Source organism: Oncorhynchus kisutch, unplaced genomic scaffold (assembly GCF_002021735.2).
Source record: "Oncorhynchus kisutch isolate 150728-3 unplaced genomic scaffold, Okis_V2 Okis07a-Okis12b_hom, whole genome shotgun sequence".
Classification (NCBI taxonomy): domain Eukaryota; kingdom Metazoa; phylum Chordata; class Actinopteri; order Salmoniformes; family Salmonidae; genus Oncorhynchus; species Oncorhynchus kisutch.
This window is the reverse complement of record NW_022261984.1, coordinates 3004947-3020991: the sequence shown is the minus strand read 5'-3', so window position 1 is coordinate 3020991 and position 16045 is coordinate 3004947. Positions and strand designations below refer to the sequence as shown.

Genomic DNA, 16045 nt, shown 5'->3' with positions numbered 1-16045 from the left:
GGTGGATGACTGACTGGGGGGGCTATTGACTGGTGGATGACTGACTGGGGGGGCTATTGACTGGTGGATGACTGACTGATTTATAAAAACATTATAAATATATATTTGTTAATACCCCTAGGGGGTGTGGCCCCCCGGTTGAATAGCTCTGCTCTAGAAACCAAGCTACTCACTCACCTCTTCTTTAATCCCAGAATCCCCAGAGGTACTATGGTCTAGGGAAACCTCATCTTCTGGAGGTATTAACAGTACCTGTAGATTTATCTCACCTAGAACATCACCTTCCTACTTTCATAATATCAGATTTGAAACCACTCACTCGTTGTTTTTGATTCTCCATACAGATTAACATTCATATAATAGACTAATACAGTTGGGGCAAAATGTATTGTGTTTACACTGCGTGTACACAACATGAAGAACGACTGGCTAATATTGAGTTGAGCACCCCCCTTTGCCATTAGAACAGCCTCAGTTCTTCAGAACATGGACTCTACAAGGTGTTGTAAGACTCTCCCCACTCCCTTTCAACCTCAGAACATGGACTCTACAAGGTGTTGTAAGACGCTCCCCACCTCCTTTCACCCTCAGAACATGGACTCTACAAGGTGTTGTAAGACGCTCCCCACCTCCTTTCACCCTCAGAACATGGACTCTACAAGGTGTTGTAAGACTCTCCCCACTCCCTTTCACCCTCAGAACATGGACTCTACAAGGTGTTGTAAGACTCTCCCCACTCCCTTTCACCCTCAGAACATGGACTCTACAAGGTGTTGTAAGACGCTCCCCACTCCCTTTCACCCTCAGAACATGGACTCTACAAGGTGTTGTAAGACTCTCCCCACTCCCTTTCACCCTCAGAACATGGACTCTACAAGGTGTTGTAAGACTCTCCCCACTCCCTTTCACCCTCAGAACATGGACTCTACAAGGTGTTGTAAGACTCTCCCCACTCCCTTTCACCCTCAGAACATGGACTCTACAAGGTGTTGTAAGACGCTCCCCACTCCCTTTCACCCTCAGAACATGGACTCTACAAGGTGTTGTAAGACTCTCCCCACTCCCTTTCACCCTCAGAACATGGACTCTACAAGGTGTTGTAAGACTCTCCCCACTCCCTTTCACCCTCAGAACATGGACTCTACAAGGTGTTGTAAGACGCTCCCCACTCCCTTTCACCCTCAGAACATGGACTCTACAAGGTGTTGTAAGACTCTCCCCACTCCCTTTCACCCTCAGAACATGGACTCTACAAGGTGTTGTAAGACTCTCCCCACTCCCTTTCACCCTCAGAACATGGACTCTACAAGGTGTTGTAAGACGCTCCCCACTCCCTTTCACCCTCAGAACATGGACTCTACAAGGTGTTGTAAGACGCTCCCCACTCCCTTTCACCCTCAGAACATGGACTCTACAAGGTGTTGTAAGATGCTCCCCACTCCCTTTCACCCTCAGAACATGGACTCTACAAGGTGTTGTAAGATGCTCCCCACTCCCTTTCACCCTCAGAACATGGACTCTACAAGGTGTTGTAAGACGCTCCCCACTCCCTTTCACCCTCAGAACATGGACTCTACAAGGTGTTGTAAGACTCTCCCCACTCCCTTTCACCCTCAGAACATGGACTCTACAAGGTGTTGTAAGTGTTCAATAGGGATGGTGGCCCATGTTGACTCCAAGGCTTCCCACAGTTGTGTCAAGTTGGCTGAATGTCCTTTGGGTGGTGGACTATTCTTGATACACACAGGAAACTCACAAAGAAAGGAGGAGCAAGGCACTCTTCATATAATTGATTAAAATGCCTTTATTAGTATGGCATGTTCAATAGAAACAAAGTTTTTAAAAACTGATGCGTTTCGGCTGCATGACCTTCGTCAGGGAGTACAAAAAAAAGGAATACAATGTCCTCTTTTGAACAGCTTTTCAATTAGCTCTAATTGGAAGAGGGAGTGGTTACACAGGAAACTGTTGAGCGTGAAAATCCCAGCATCATTGCAGGTCTTGACACAAACCGGTGTGCCTGGCAACTACTACCATACCCCGTTCAAAGGCACTTCAATATTGTGTCTTGCCCATTCACCCTCTGAATGGCACACATACCCAATCCATGTCTCAATTGTCTCAAGGCTAAAAAAAATCATTCTTTAACCTGTCTCCTGATTGAAGTGGATTTAATAAGTGACATTAATAAGGGATCATAGCTTTCATCTGGATTCACCTGGTCAGTCTATGTCATGGAAAGAGTAGGTGTTCATAATGTAATGTGTTGTACATGCAGTGTGGGTGTGTTTATCTGTGTGTGTACATGTGTACTAACGTGTGGAGAATCAGAGCAGGTGGTCGGTCCAGTTCAAGTGTTCAGCAGTCTGATGGCTTGTGGACAGAAACTATCTCTTGAGCTTGTTGGTATCAGACCTCGTGCTCCGATTCCGTCTGCCCAACGGTAAGGAAGTGAACAGGTTGTGACTGGGGTGTGTGGTCCTTGATGATGCTGCAGGCCTTCCTCGGGCACAGTTTCCAGTAGATGTCTTTGATGGTGGAAGCTCGGTCCCAGTGTTGTACTGGGCCTTCTTCACCACTCGCTGGAGGGCCTTGCGGTCATGGACGGAGACATTCCCATACCAGGCAGTGATGCAACTGGTCAGGATGCTTTCGATTGTGCAGCGGTAGTATTTGTAGTGGCATGACACATTTCTTCAGCCGCCTTGACAATAGTGGTGGTGGTGGTGTTGGTCCATGACAAGTTCTCAGTGATGTGGACGCAAAAGAACTTTAAAACTGTTGACTCTCTCTTCTGCAATCCCATTGATGTAGATTGGGGTATGTTCCCTCCTCTGCTTCCTGAAGTCAACAGTCAACTTTTTTTTGCTGACGTTGAAGGAGAGGTTGTTGTGATAACACAACAATGCCAGTTCACTTACCTCCTTCCTATAGACTGACTCGTCGTTGTTGGTTATCAGGTCTACAACTGTGGTGTCGTCAGCAAACTTGATGACTGCGTTAGTGTCGTGGCTGAACAGGGAGTACAGCAGAGGGCTGAGGACACACCCCTGGGGGGCCCCTGTGTTAAGTGTCAGTGTGGAGGAGGTGTTGTTGCCAATCCTCACACCTTGTGGTCTGCCCGTCAGGAAGTCCAGGATCCAGTTTCAGAGGGTGGCGTCCAGACCAAGGGCTCTGAGCTTAGTGCCAAGCTTAGAGAGAACAATAGTGTTTAATGCTAAACTGTTGTCAATAAACAGCATTCTCACATAGGTGTTCCTCTTGTCCAGATGTGTTAGGGCTGTGTGAAAAGCGATGGAAATGGCATCTTCCACAGATCTGTTGGAGCGGTAGGCAAATTGGAGTGGGTGCCGTGTGCCTGTGATTCAGCTCATACCGAGACTAGAACTCAGGACCTCTGCCTCGCTAACACATTGGACTGCCCTCCTGAAGGGTTACAGCTTATGCACTATTGAAAAAGTCCTGCTATTGCGCAAGGACGACACTTCGGCCTGCTGAATAAGTTTCACAGATCCTCATCTGCTACATTCACCACCTTAACTGGCTCCACAGCGCCCCCAGTGGTTGAACCATCACAACTGTAGAGTCCCGTGGCACCGTTGTAAAGGATGTCACGCTGCTTGTTTAGCGAGTACAGCTTCCCCCGATTCAGCTCATAGGGAGACTCAACCTCAGGACTTCTGCCTCGAATCCACGTGACCGCCCTCCTGAGGCATTCCAACCACCGTGCTATTAAAAAAGGCCTTTAATTGCGCAAGTGTTGTTAGTTTCACATGTATGTTTGTGTTAGACGTGTTAGTTATTGTTAGACGTCCGTTTCAATTCTCCGGCAAGGGTAGTCATTATTGTCAACGTGACAATGGGTTAAGACTGTGTTAGCCTGTGAGCTAAAGCAAGGGTAAGGGCAAGGGTAGTCATTATTGTCAACGTGACAATGGGTTAAGACTGTGTTAGCCTGTGAGCTAAAGCCTAGGCATTGGTCCTGTGACTTGGATGAGTCTTCAAGGAGGAGGTCAAATGAGGGTGAAGTCTAACAGGTGGTTTGATGACCACGCTTTTGTGATAAGTTACTTGTCACAAAAGCGGCGCCCTGGGTTAAACTTAACGTCTTCAGCCAGGTTGCTCATCACATGTATGGATCACGTGTTGCATTCTCATTAAATGGGTTGCACAGATCATTCTGTTTCTGTTTGCCACAGAAAGTGGTCTTGTGCAGGAGGCCTGATTTGAACCCCAATCAGTTATATTGCTGCCGTGTTCTCTGAGTATGAGGTCAAAGGGGGGTGAAATTTAACCGAGGTGGTTCGATGAACCACTCTTTTGATGAGTAACCTTGCTGGAGACTTGAAGACTTGTGTTAGCTTCCTGAACTAATCCCTGTGGGCTAACACAGTCTTGTGATATGCAGGAGACCTGGTTCTAACCCAGTCAGTCATAAGAGCAAGATTAAATAGGGAGTGGAAAGGCTGTGCTTAGAAGGGCTGTGACGGGGCAATGTTTACTTATGGGAGACACTTTTTTTGTGTCACTCCCTTCTAACACAGCATTTGATAGTCATTGAGGGGAACCGAAGATATGTCCATATTTCAGGAATGGGGTCATAATAGTTTATTGCCAAAATGGTTCAAACGGTAGAACCAAATTCATAGGAATTATTCCATTATTTGACACAGTGCTCGTACGACTGTTGCCGTTAAAGTTTCCATAACGGAATCTACACGCGCACGAAAAACGACAAAGTTGGACATCTTTGTTATTATTTAGCTAGCAAACAAATTTCCCGAGTAAAACCATTATGTGGTTAAACAATCTACTTCCGGAGACAGTTTACCGTAAACACTGAGATCACAGAGATGTATTTGCTGAGATAAAGCTAAATGTATTACTCTCATTCTCAAAGACAATACCTTTTTCAAATTTCCCATGAGTTGCTTTATTTCTTTTTAACTTTAACACAAGCATGTTGATTGTGACAAAATCTTAGTTTTGCCTGATTATTTTCAACACTTTGCGTCACAAATACTGTAGGAATTTATACAATAAGTTGAACATTTTAGACAAAAATAACCAACATGAACCAATATAATAATCTGCAGTCAAACATTTAGTGTCACTTCTTTTTATAACATTTTTACAAAAGGCTCCAGAATACAAAATAACAGTCAGGGGAGAAATAAACAGGTAACAACCTTTAAGCCAGAGCAATCATACACATACAATTTACAATCAATTCAGAAAACACAATCCCAAATCACAACACAACCTATAATTTCCGTGCGTGAACTGTCTGGTGTCTTATCAGATTGCTCAGAAAGGAGAAGTTCTTCCCACACTGGGTGCAGTGGAACAGTTTCTCACCCGTATGGACGCTCTGATGCACTTTTAAATTGCTGGAATGAGAGAACTGTTTCCCGCATTGAGCGCATCTGAAAGGTTTCTCCCCTGTGTGTACTCTCTGGTGCCGCTTCAGGCTGCACAGCTGGCTGAACTGCTTCCCACACAGGGCGCACTCGTACGGTTTCTCCCCCGTGTGAACCCTCTGGTGCATCTTGAGCTGGCACAGGTGAGGGTACTCCCTCTCACAGAAGGTGCACCTGTAGGACCTCGCCCCCTCCTCCCTAGATCCTCTGTCCTGATGAGTCCCAGTCACGTCGCCCAGGTGGGTGTCGGGGGTGCTCCCAGGGAAATCCACCCAGGTGGGGTACTGCAGCTCCTCGGTTCCCGTGGCGTATGGAGTGGCGGTGGTTGCGGGGTTCTGAAAGGTGCCGAGGCGGTTGTGGAAAGCGCCGTCCATGCCGATGGTGTAGAAGTGATTGTCAGATGAGTTCTGTCTCGCTGCTGGCTGGACACCTGGGTGAGGATGATGATGAAGATGATAAGTGTTACTCGAATGTCCTCCAAGAAGCATGGCATCTGCTTCACTATGTCCTCCTTGATGATGCCCGTGTTCCATGACGTCACCTTGTCTCCACGACGAGGGCGTGCCATCCCCATCGTCAACAGGAAGGGGGTCGATAACTATGACTTCTGAATCGACCTGGGAATACTCGTGTTCACTCCTCACCATCTGAGAAAGTGGGGGAATAGGGTTCAGCTTTGTGAGAGGCGAGGGGCTTCCTGAGACCGTCTCGGCAGCATAACTAGAACAAGACGGCCGATCATTCGCTGTATCACTGCCTCTTCGCTTATGGGAGTTTACAGGCAGATCGGTTGTTCTCTCGGGGTTCAGGCTACACTGCTGTTTAGCAACAGGTCTTGGACCTGTGAGTTGAAACACCTGGCTCAGGCTCTCAGGCTCCGGGTCTGACTTGAAAACAGTGTCTGATCTGTTGACAGTCATTATACTGTGTTTGGTTCGGAGCTGCTCAGTGAGCTCTTTTTGGTCCGTGTCTAGAGAGGTCGGTGTGTTTGGGTCTGTCATTCTGTGACCACTATCAGTGCCTGAAGAGACAACAAAAGCATGATGGTCATATGCAGTCAAATAAAACAATGAGGTTGTCAATCAATATGTCGTTTTTTATTACAGAAATCATTACCTGGGATCTCCCTCAGACCCTCTTCTTTCTTCCATTGCTGGAGGTCTCTCTCCCCTTCCACAGTAGATTTGTCCTGAAAAGAGGGAGGAATTAAGTAGACAGACATGAGCTCTACAAAGCTCTCAAACAAATGCAGGTCTATTATAACTCAGCTATTACTTGGCTATAATATTGATCTAATGGCTTGAATTAAGTTGTTAATTTACTGGTGAAACTAAAACTGGACCTCAATAATTCACTTGTAATTTTGAAAGAAAAATGTCCTTTCCTTACAATATATTTAGGGTCAATGTGAGAATATATATTTAGAGTCAAGAAGCACCATGAAATTATTTGAAAAATATTATTTATTGAGGGAATTATTGGATTTAATGAATAAACAGCAACAGCCATTGGTCACATTGTTACAGAAAAACATAACTTTTTCAGTCTCACAGTAGAATTTCAGTATCTGCTATAACTTTAGTGTGACGCACACAGTATTATTAGAAGAACACAACCATGATCAACCTTAACAGTCAATGTGAGTGATGCTGTTGGCCTTAAAGAAGCCAAGAAAACGTAACAGTCTTTGTAGATAATGTAAATATGAACCACGTTGTATTGTAGACGTATGAGACCAGGGCAAACATCCTGCAGACATACGACTATGTTAGAACCAATGACGTTTGAACTCATGATATTTCTATAACAGCTTTTTTTTATAGGAATCTCTTGTTCCATGTCAGTTATCAATGATGAAGCTTCTGATGTCTTTTCAGATTGCTGGTGTGGGAGAACCTGCGTCCGCAATGTGCACAACTGAAGGGCTTCTCGCCAGTGTGGACGTTTAGGTGCATTTGGAGATGGCTGGCGCCCTCAAAGCTCTTCTCACAGAAGGTGCAGGCGAACCCCCGCTTCCTGGTGTGGATGACAGCGTGCTGCTGCAACTCACTCTCATGGACAAACTTCTTATGGCAGCTCGGGAAACCGTACTGTTGTTCTACGGTGCCAGGTCTAACATCTGTGGCAAGATTACTCAAATGACAGGAAGTTGTGGTGCTTGGTCTAAAATGGCTGACAGGAAGTGAGGTATGAGCTGGTTGTTGAACTCCTCTTCCTGGTATTTCAGAGTGTCTATGGAGGCTTGCCAATGAGCACCAACTAGCTTTGTTGGCCTCACCTGCATTTCCTGTGTCAAGATGGGTGCCTGTATTTATCTCTGAGGTCCGGAAGCCGGGTGAAACCAATAGCGGTGTGTTGTCTTTCATCAAATCATGGCAAATCATTGGTGCGTTTCTGTTAAACACTCCCACTCCCTGCTTATTTCCAGTCCCATTGTCCTGTGGTGTAGTAGCTGTATTCACCTGACCCCACTCGAAACCTCTATCCACCTGCTGGCCACTAGATACACTGCTCATATCTGTGGCCGAGCTGGTCTGTGTTTCTGGGCCCACTGGGCCACTCCCTAGGGCCATTACTTTAGTGTGAGCAGCAGAGGCGCCATCATCAGTCACTACTACCTCTCTCCATACCTGGTTTAAAGAATCTCTTAGGAGAGTGAGGTCCCCGTTCATGTCACACTTTGTGTCCAGACTCGGTCTCTCTGCTTTGGGTTCAAATCCTGTGTACTGCTGGGGTCCCTGGTTCACATTCCCTATTTCTGACTGGAGGAGGACGGCGTCAGATCCACTGACCTCCATAGCAGTGTTGTTGTAGTTGCCTCTGGGGCCACTGGACTGGAAGGCGGGGTCCTCTGTGGTGGCTGCAGCCAGTTGGGTGGTTAGTTCTCTGCTGCCCTCCACTGTTCTAGCTGGGTGGCTGATCCTAGAGTCCTGGTCATCTGCTTCTCCCTCCACCTTGATGATCAGCAGGTCTGGTTCCACTTCCTCTGTCTCTGCTGACTGCTGATGGGGTTAAGTGGGAGAGATGAGTGAGTGAGACAGAGCATACACTATCTACTGAATAGAGATATGGGCATGACATGGGATTTAGTGAAATTCATAGTAGTTGCCTTGTTGTTATTGTGTTATAATCAGTGGTGTAGTAGAGGGTAAACTCCACCGTCTGTATTTTACACATTCCTTTACAAACTTTTAGTGCAAAAATGCATTGAAAGTATAGGGAGTGTTACTTTACTCACTGATCATTGTTTATCAACCATATTTTTAACTACTACATCTCTGGTTATAATGTGCTAACATACACGTCTATACAGACATAACCTCATCCCCAGGCGGAAGGAAGTGTCTGGTGTCCGAGACTAAAACAGACATAAGTCTGTGACAGTCTAAAATCATCTATTAAAATTGGAACTTACCTCATCACCTGTAGCATCTATATGCTTTGATGGAGAGACATCGTCTTGATCCACGTCTATGGGCTGTCTGTCTCTTTGAATGCTGCTGTTCCCAAAACTCCTGTTGGAAAGTCTGGCTCTGTTTTGCCAAGTAGGTCCTGGAAATAAAGGGGGAAGTTAATTTGACCCCATCCATCAATGTTGTTTTACAAAGTACCAAGCAAACATATGTTCATGATGTATGTTATGTGTCTGTAGAGCTAAAATAATCCTAGCTGTGTTGACAGTACAAAGAAAGCATGATACATCCTCAAATCTTATTTTATTGGTCACGTACACATATTTTACAGATGTTATCGCAGGTGTAGTGAAATGCTTATGTTTCTAGCTCCATCAGGGCAGTAATACCTACTGTAACACAGTGAAATGCTTGTGTTTCTAGCTCCATCAGGGCAGTAATACCTACTGTAACACAGTGAAATGCTTGTGTTTCTAGCTCCATCAGGGCAGTAATACCTACTGTAACACAGTGAAATGCTTGTGTTTCTAGCTCCATCAGGCCAGTAATACCTACTGTAACACAGTGAAATGCTTGTGTTTCTAGCTCCATCAGGGCAGTAATACCTACTGTAACACAGTGAAATGCTTGTGTTTCTAGCTCCATCAGGGCAGTAATACCTACTGTAACACAGTGAAATGCTTGTGTTTCTAGCTCCATCAGGGCAGTAATACCTACTGTAACACAGTGAAATGCTTGTGTTTCTAGCTCCATCAGGGCAGTAATACCTACTGTAACACAGTGAAATGCTTGTGTTTCTAGCTCCATCAGGGCAGTAATACCTACTGTAACACAGTGAAATGCTTGTGTTTCTAGCTCCATCAGGGCAGTAATACCTACTGTAACACAGTAAAATGCTTGTGTTTCTAGCTCCATCAGGGCAGTAATACCTACTGTAACACAGTGAAATGCTTGTGTTTCTAGCTCCATCAGGGCAGTAATACCTACTGTAACACAGTGAAATGCTTGTGTTTCTAGCTCCATCAGGGCAGTAATACCTACTGTAACACAGTAAAATGCTTGTGTTTCTAGCTCCATCAGGGCAGTAATACCTACTGTAACACAGTAAAATGCTTGTGTTTCTAGCTCCATCAGGGCAGTAATACCTACTGTAACACAGTGAAATGCTTGTGTTTCTAGCTCCATCAGGGCAGTAATACCTACTGTAACACAGTGAAATGCTTGTGTTTCTAGCTCCATCAGGGCAGTAATACCTACTGTAACACAGTGAAATGCTTGTGTTTCTAGCTCCATCAGGCCAGTAATACCTACTGTAACACAGTGAAATGCTTGTGTTTCTAGCTCCATCAGGGCAGTAATACCTAACAATACAGACACATCCAAAAAATAAAAAGGAATTAAAAAATATCAGAACGACCAAGGTCAGAGTCCGGAATAAATATATGTATATGATGGTATATATAGATAGCATGGACAGTATATGAATAGAAAAGGTGTGTACAGCAGTAGTTATATAGGATGAGCCTTGACTAGAATACAGTATGTAAACATTATTAAAGTGACCAGTGTTCAATGACTAGGGCAGCAGTCACTAAGGTGCAGGGTAGAGTATTGGGTGGTAGCCGGGCTAGTAACAGTGACTAGGGGCGGCAGCGTAGCCTAGTGGTTAGAGTGTTGGACTAGTAACCGAACGGTTGCAAGTTCAAATCCCCTAGCTGACAAGGTACAAATCTGTCGTTCTGCCCCTGAACAGGCAGTTAACCCACTGTTCCTAGGCCGTCATTGAAAATAAGAATTTGTTCTTAACTGACTTGCCTAAATAACGTTTTTTTTTTTTTAAGTGACTAAGTTCAGGGCAGGGTACTGGGCGGAGGCAGTCTAGTGGGGACAGTCTGATGGCCTGGAGATAAAAGCAGTTTTTCAGTCTCTCGTTCCCTGCTGTGATGCACCTGTAAAGTCTCCACCTTCTAGATGGTAGTGAGTGAACAGGCTCAGCCTCTTGAGGTGGATCTCAATAATACACATAAGCCGAACTGTATTGACAGTACATAAATCATGGCTGAACTTGGTTAAACACAATTGATGGATGGGGTCAAATTGAAGATTCATGTTTATTTTAATTTTTTTTAATTTCACCTTTATTTAACCAGGTAGGCTAGTTGAGAACAAGTTCTCATTTGCAACTGAGACCTGGTAAAGATAAAGCAAAGCAATTTGACACATACAACAACAGAGTTACACATGGAATTAACAAACATACAGTCAATAATACAGTAGAAAAAGTATGTATACAGTGTGTGCAAATGAGGTAAGATTAGAGAGGTAAGGCAATATAAATAGACCATGGTGGCGAAGTAATTACAATATAGCAATTAAACACTGGAATGGTAGAATGTGCAGAAGATGAATGTGCAAGTAGAGATACTGGGGTGCAAAGGGGCAAGATAAATAAATACAGCATGGGGATGAGGTTAGTGGATGGGCTATTTACAGATGGGCTATGCACAGGTTTAGTGATCTGTGAGTTGCTCTGACAGCTGGTGCTTAAAGCTTCAGTGATTTTTGCAGTTCGCTCCAGTTATTGGCAGCAGAGAACTGGAAGGCGGTCAAAATAAGAATTGGCTTTGGGGGTGACCAGTGAGACATACCTGCTGGAGCGCGTGCTACAGGTAGGTGCTGCTATGGTGACCAGTGAGCTGAGATAAGGGGGGACTTTACCTAGCAGGGTCTTGTAGATGACCTGGAGCCAGTGGGTGAGCTGACAAGTATGAAGCGAGGGCCAGCCAACGAGAGTGTACAAGTCACAGTGGTGGGTAGTATATGGGGCTTTAGTGACAAAACGGATGGCACTGTGATAGACTGCATCCAATTTTTTGAGTAGATTGTTGGAGGCTATTTTGTAAATGACGTAGCTGAAGTCGAGGATTGGTAGGATGGTCAGTTTTACGAGGGTATGTTTGGCAGCATGAGTGAAGGATGCTTTGTTGTGAAATAGGAAGCCGATTCTAGATGAATTTTTTGGATTGGAGATGCTTAATGTGAGTCTGGAAGGAGACTTTACAGTCTAACCAGGCACCCAGGTATTTGTCGTTGACCACGTATTCTAAGTCAGAACCGTTCAGAGTAGTGATGCTGGACGGGCAGGCAGATGTGGGCAGCGATCGGTTGAAGAGCATGCATTTAGTTTTACTTGCGTTTAAGAGCAGTTGGAAGTCACGGAAGGAGAGTTGTATGGCATTGAAGCTCGTCTAGAGGTTAGTTAATACAGTGTCCAAGTAGGGGCCAGAAGTATACAGAATGGTGTCGTCTGTGTAGAGGTGGATCAGAGAATCACCAGCAGAAAGAGCGACATCATTGATGTATACAGAGAAGAGAGTCAGCCCGAGAATTGAACCCTGCGCCCCCATAGAGACTGTCAGACAACAGGCCCTCCGATTTGACACACTGAACTCTCAGAGAAGTAGTTAGTGAACCAGGCGAGGCAATCATTTGAGAAACCAAGGCTGTTGTCTGCCAATAAGAATGTGGTGATTGACTGAGTCGAAAGCTTTGGCCAGGTCAATGAATACGGCTGCACAGTATTGTTTCTTATCGATTGCGGTTATGATGTCGTTTAGGACCTTGAGCGTGGCTCGGAAACCAGATTGCATAGCGGAGAAGGTACGGTGGGATTCGAAATGGTCGGTAATCTGTAAATTTAATTTAAAATACGTGCACAGTGTCAAATTCATCATCATCACCAACCTGTCGTTGCCGTCTCACGATGGTTGTGTCTGTTTAGGAGGCGTATTCCATGGAAGCGGTTGTGGACGGACCCCTCTGAAGACTTTGTTCTCTCTGCTCGAAACCTCGCGACCTGAAGTTCCATCAATTTCATTTTCCTCCGTAGAAATTCGTTCTCCTTGTGGCTTTGGGACATCTTCAGGTGTACAACCGCATAGCCATCGTCAACAACTTTGCAGATTTCGGCAACAGCCGCGTTGGCTAGCACCTCCATGATTGAGGCTATCTGCGCCTGGAACTCGACCACGGAACCCGACATTGTCCCCCTACGCTTTTGACCCCTTTTCAATATGAAAACAGTCTTTGTGTTTTCTATATTATGAGTATCTAGCAAGCTATTCAAACAAATACAATAATATCATAAACTAAACATGGATAGCTAGCTAGCTTTGTTTGTAGCTCGCTGGTGAGATTATCTTTCCTGTTCCTCATCACAGTAATGTAATCATATGCTGGACTTGAAAATTGGACACCGCCACCTACTGTATAGGAGTGCTCCACAATAACAACAATGTTGGAGCTCCATAATAAACATGTTTTCTGGTGTAAACAATATTTCATGATTTTTCTCAAATAAAGCATTTAACTATTTCTAGTATTTCTAATAGAAATAAACGACAAACAGTTAATTGACTTGAAAAAAAAGTAAATTACAACAGTATGACAAACTAGCCTACTATTCATATATATGAATTCCATCAACATCTTTACAGCCTATCAATCTGATAGTAAATCTAAAGTATATTGTTGACAGGCAAATGGAAATCATTTTTTAATTACTGTTCACCTATACACATTCATAAGGATATTTAAAATATTTACTTGTCATAACTTATACATTATCAGTCCACTCTGGATCAAGCATCAAGACAGTTGAACTGAAAACACAACCACTACACACAGAGGGTAGTGTTCAATGTGGAAACCATTCAAACGGTTCAAAACACATAGAGCTAGTTTTCATATGAAAACCCCACTAGTGTGAAGCCGAGCCATTCCCCTTAAATCTAGGGCCAGGAGGTGTTCCCTGGTCTGGTCACGTGGTGAGGAAAAACTCCTGCCCCTGCCTTTCATTATGTCACAGGTGGAGCAGTGTTAAGTTGTCCCTAGATGCTGATCTTGGGTCAGTTTTAGTTTTTTTCCCCCACTAATGGTTAACGTTTTCCATGTCTTTGGGGAACCTGTTGGAGAGTAATCCTTTGGGATGAAAAGTGTCCTCTCCTGACACTCAAAAACGCAGAGCGAGGGAGAACTGTAGGGTTGAGGTCCAAGTTGCCAGATTTCAATGGACAACTCGCACCTTGAACCTCAACCGTACAGTTTCCCCTCGCTCTGTAACTCTGTTTTTTGTTTTGTCACTCCAGCCTAGGGAAACCCTACACACTGTCGTGTGTGAAAAGGTCGGACATTTCTGAGATACTGGACCTGGCATCAACGATGGTGTGCCTGGCATCAACGATGGTGTACCTGGCATCAACGATGGTGTGCCTGGCATCAACGATGGTGTGCCTGGCATCAACGATGGTGTACCTGGCATCAACGATGGTGTGCCTGGCATCAACGATGGTGTACCTGGCATCAACGATGGTGTGCCTGGCATCAACGATGGTGTGCCTGGCATCAACGATCATACCACGCTCAAAGTCGCTTAGTTCACTCCTTTTGCCCATTCTAACATTTAATTGAACAGTAACATTGCCTCGATGCCTGTCTGCCTGCTCTGCCTGATTCACTGTCTGTAGGAGCGTTCCATTTTCTTGAACGGGGTGGTGTACCTAATAAACTGGGCGGTGAGTGTATATTTAGGGTCAATCCATATAGGGCCAATCTATATAGGATCAATCTATACTGAACAAAAATATAAACGCAACAATCAACAATTTCAAATATTTGACTGAGTAACAGTTCATATAAGTAAATCAGTCAATTAAGATACATACATTAGGCCCTAATCTATGGATTTCACATGACTGGGAATACAGACATGCATCTGTTGTCCAGATACCTTAAAAAAAAAGGTAAAGGCGTGGACCAGAAAACCCTTCAGTATCTGGTGTGACCACCATTTGCCTCATGCAGCGCGACACATATCCTTTGCATAGAGTAGATTAGGCTGTTGATTGTAGCCTGTGGAATGTTTTCCCACTCTGCTTCAATGGCTGTGTTGCTGGATATTGGCGGGAACTGGAACACACTGTTGACCCCAAGCATCCCAAACTTGCTCAATGGGTGACATGGTGAGTATGCACTATGCAGGCCATGGAAGAACATTTTCAGCTTCCAATAATTGTGTACAGTTACTTGCAACATGGGGCCGTGCATTATGCTAAAACATGAGTTGATGGTGGCGGATGAATGGCACTACAATGGGCCTTAGGATCTCGTCACGGTATCTCTGTGCATTGAAATAGTCATCGTTAAAATGCAATTGTGTTCGTTGTCTATAGCTTATGCCTGCCCACAACATAACCCCACCGCCACCTGTCCGGCCGACCGGTCCAATATCTGTCCGGACGACCGGTCCAATACCTGTCTGGCCAACCGGTCCTATATCTGTCTGGCCGACCAGTCCTATCTGTCCGGCCGACTGGTCCAATATCTGTCCGGGCCGACTGGTCCTATCTGTCTGGCCGACCGGTCCCTTCTGGTCAGAGGAGAAAGGAAGAGTCAGAGAGAGAGAGACAAAAGAACATCAACAAGACCTTTCATGATGTGACGGGGAAGATATCCAAATTGTTGGTATGGCGCAACAACACTCGTGTGCACATTCCCCTTCGATGGAATTGTGAACCTTTCTGCAGATGAGTTCATATCATATCTAATTCAATACATTTCAATTTGTCTGTTCATAGAAAGTCAATTTTCTTTCTCTCAATCTTTCATTTACATAGGTCAGGGTTGAGCTGGGCTGGACCAAGAGTGTAAAAGGTTACCGCTTGTGATTACATAAATGGTGAAAAGTCAGTGATAAAAATATATTCAGTTGACTTTCATCCCACTGGGCAAAAACTGGTTGAATCAACATTGTTTCCATGTCATTTCAACCCCCCCAAAAATCAATGTGATGACATTGAATCAACGTGGAAAACTGATTGGATTTTCAAAAAGTGTCACGACTTCCACCGAAGTCGGCTCCTCTCCTTGCTCGGGCGGCGTTCGGTGGTCCACGTCACCAGCTTTCTAGCCATCGCCGCTCCATTTTTCATTGATCCATTTGTTTTGTCTTGTTCCCTGCACACCTGGTTTTCATTCCCCAATCAATCTACATGTATTTATTCCTCTGTTCTCCATCTTGTCTTTGTGTCAGATTGTTTGTGTTACGTGTGTATTGTTGACGCACCAGACTGGCTTGTTTTTCCTGTGTTATTTTTCACAAACATAATTCTTGTGACTGTTTTGCGTGTTTTGCACTTTTGCCTAAATAAAGTG

General features: G+C 44.7%; 1 protein-coding gene across 1 annotated transcript; it reads right to left on the bottom strand.

Annotated features, from left to right (window-relative positions):
- Window positions 1–4913: 4913 nt before the first annotated feature.
- Window positions 4914–13193, bottom strand: LOC116360199 (zinc finger protein 219-like). The gene is made up of 5 exons (XM_031815089.1): window positions 12578–13193; window positions 8836–8972; window positions 8213–8422; window positions 6537–6609; window positions 4914–6441 (listed from the first exon to the last, which is right to left on the bottom strand). The coding sequence occupies exons 1-5, from the start codon at window positions 12873–12875 to the stop codon at window positions 5264–5266; spliced, it is 1896 nt and encodes a 631-aa protein (XP_031670949.1). The 5' UTR covers window positions 12876–13193; the 3' UTR covers window positions 4914–5263.
- Between the last annotated feature and the right edge of the window lie 2852 nt (window positions 13194–16045).

Coding starts and splice junctions, on each gene's coding strand:
- LOC116360199 (XM_031815089.1), bottom strand. CDS start 12,875: ATGTCGGGTTCCGTGGTCGAGTTCCAGGCGCAGATAGCCTCAATCATG. Junction 6,610..8,212: donor ACAACAACACTGCTATGGAG/GTCAGTGGATCT, acceptor CCCTCTTTTCAG/GACAAATCTACTGTGGAAGG. Junction 6,442..6,536: donor GGGTCTGAGGGAGATCCCAG/GTAATGATTTCT, acceptor TTGTCTCTTCAG/GCACTGATAGTGGTCACAGA.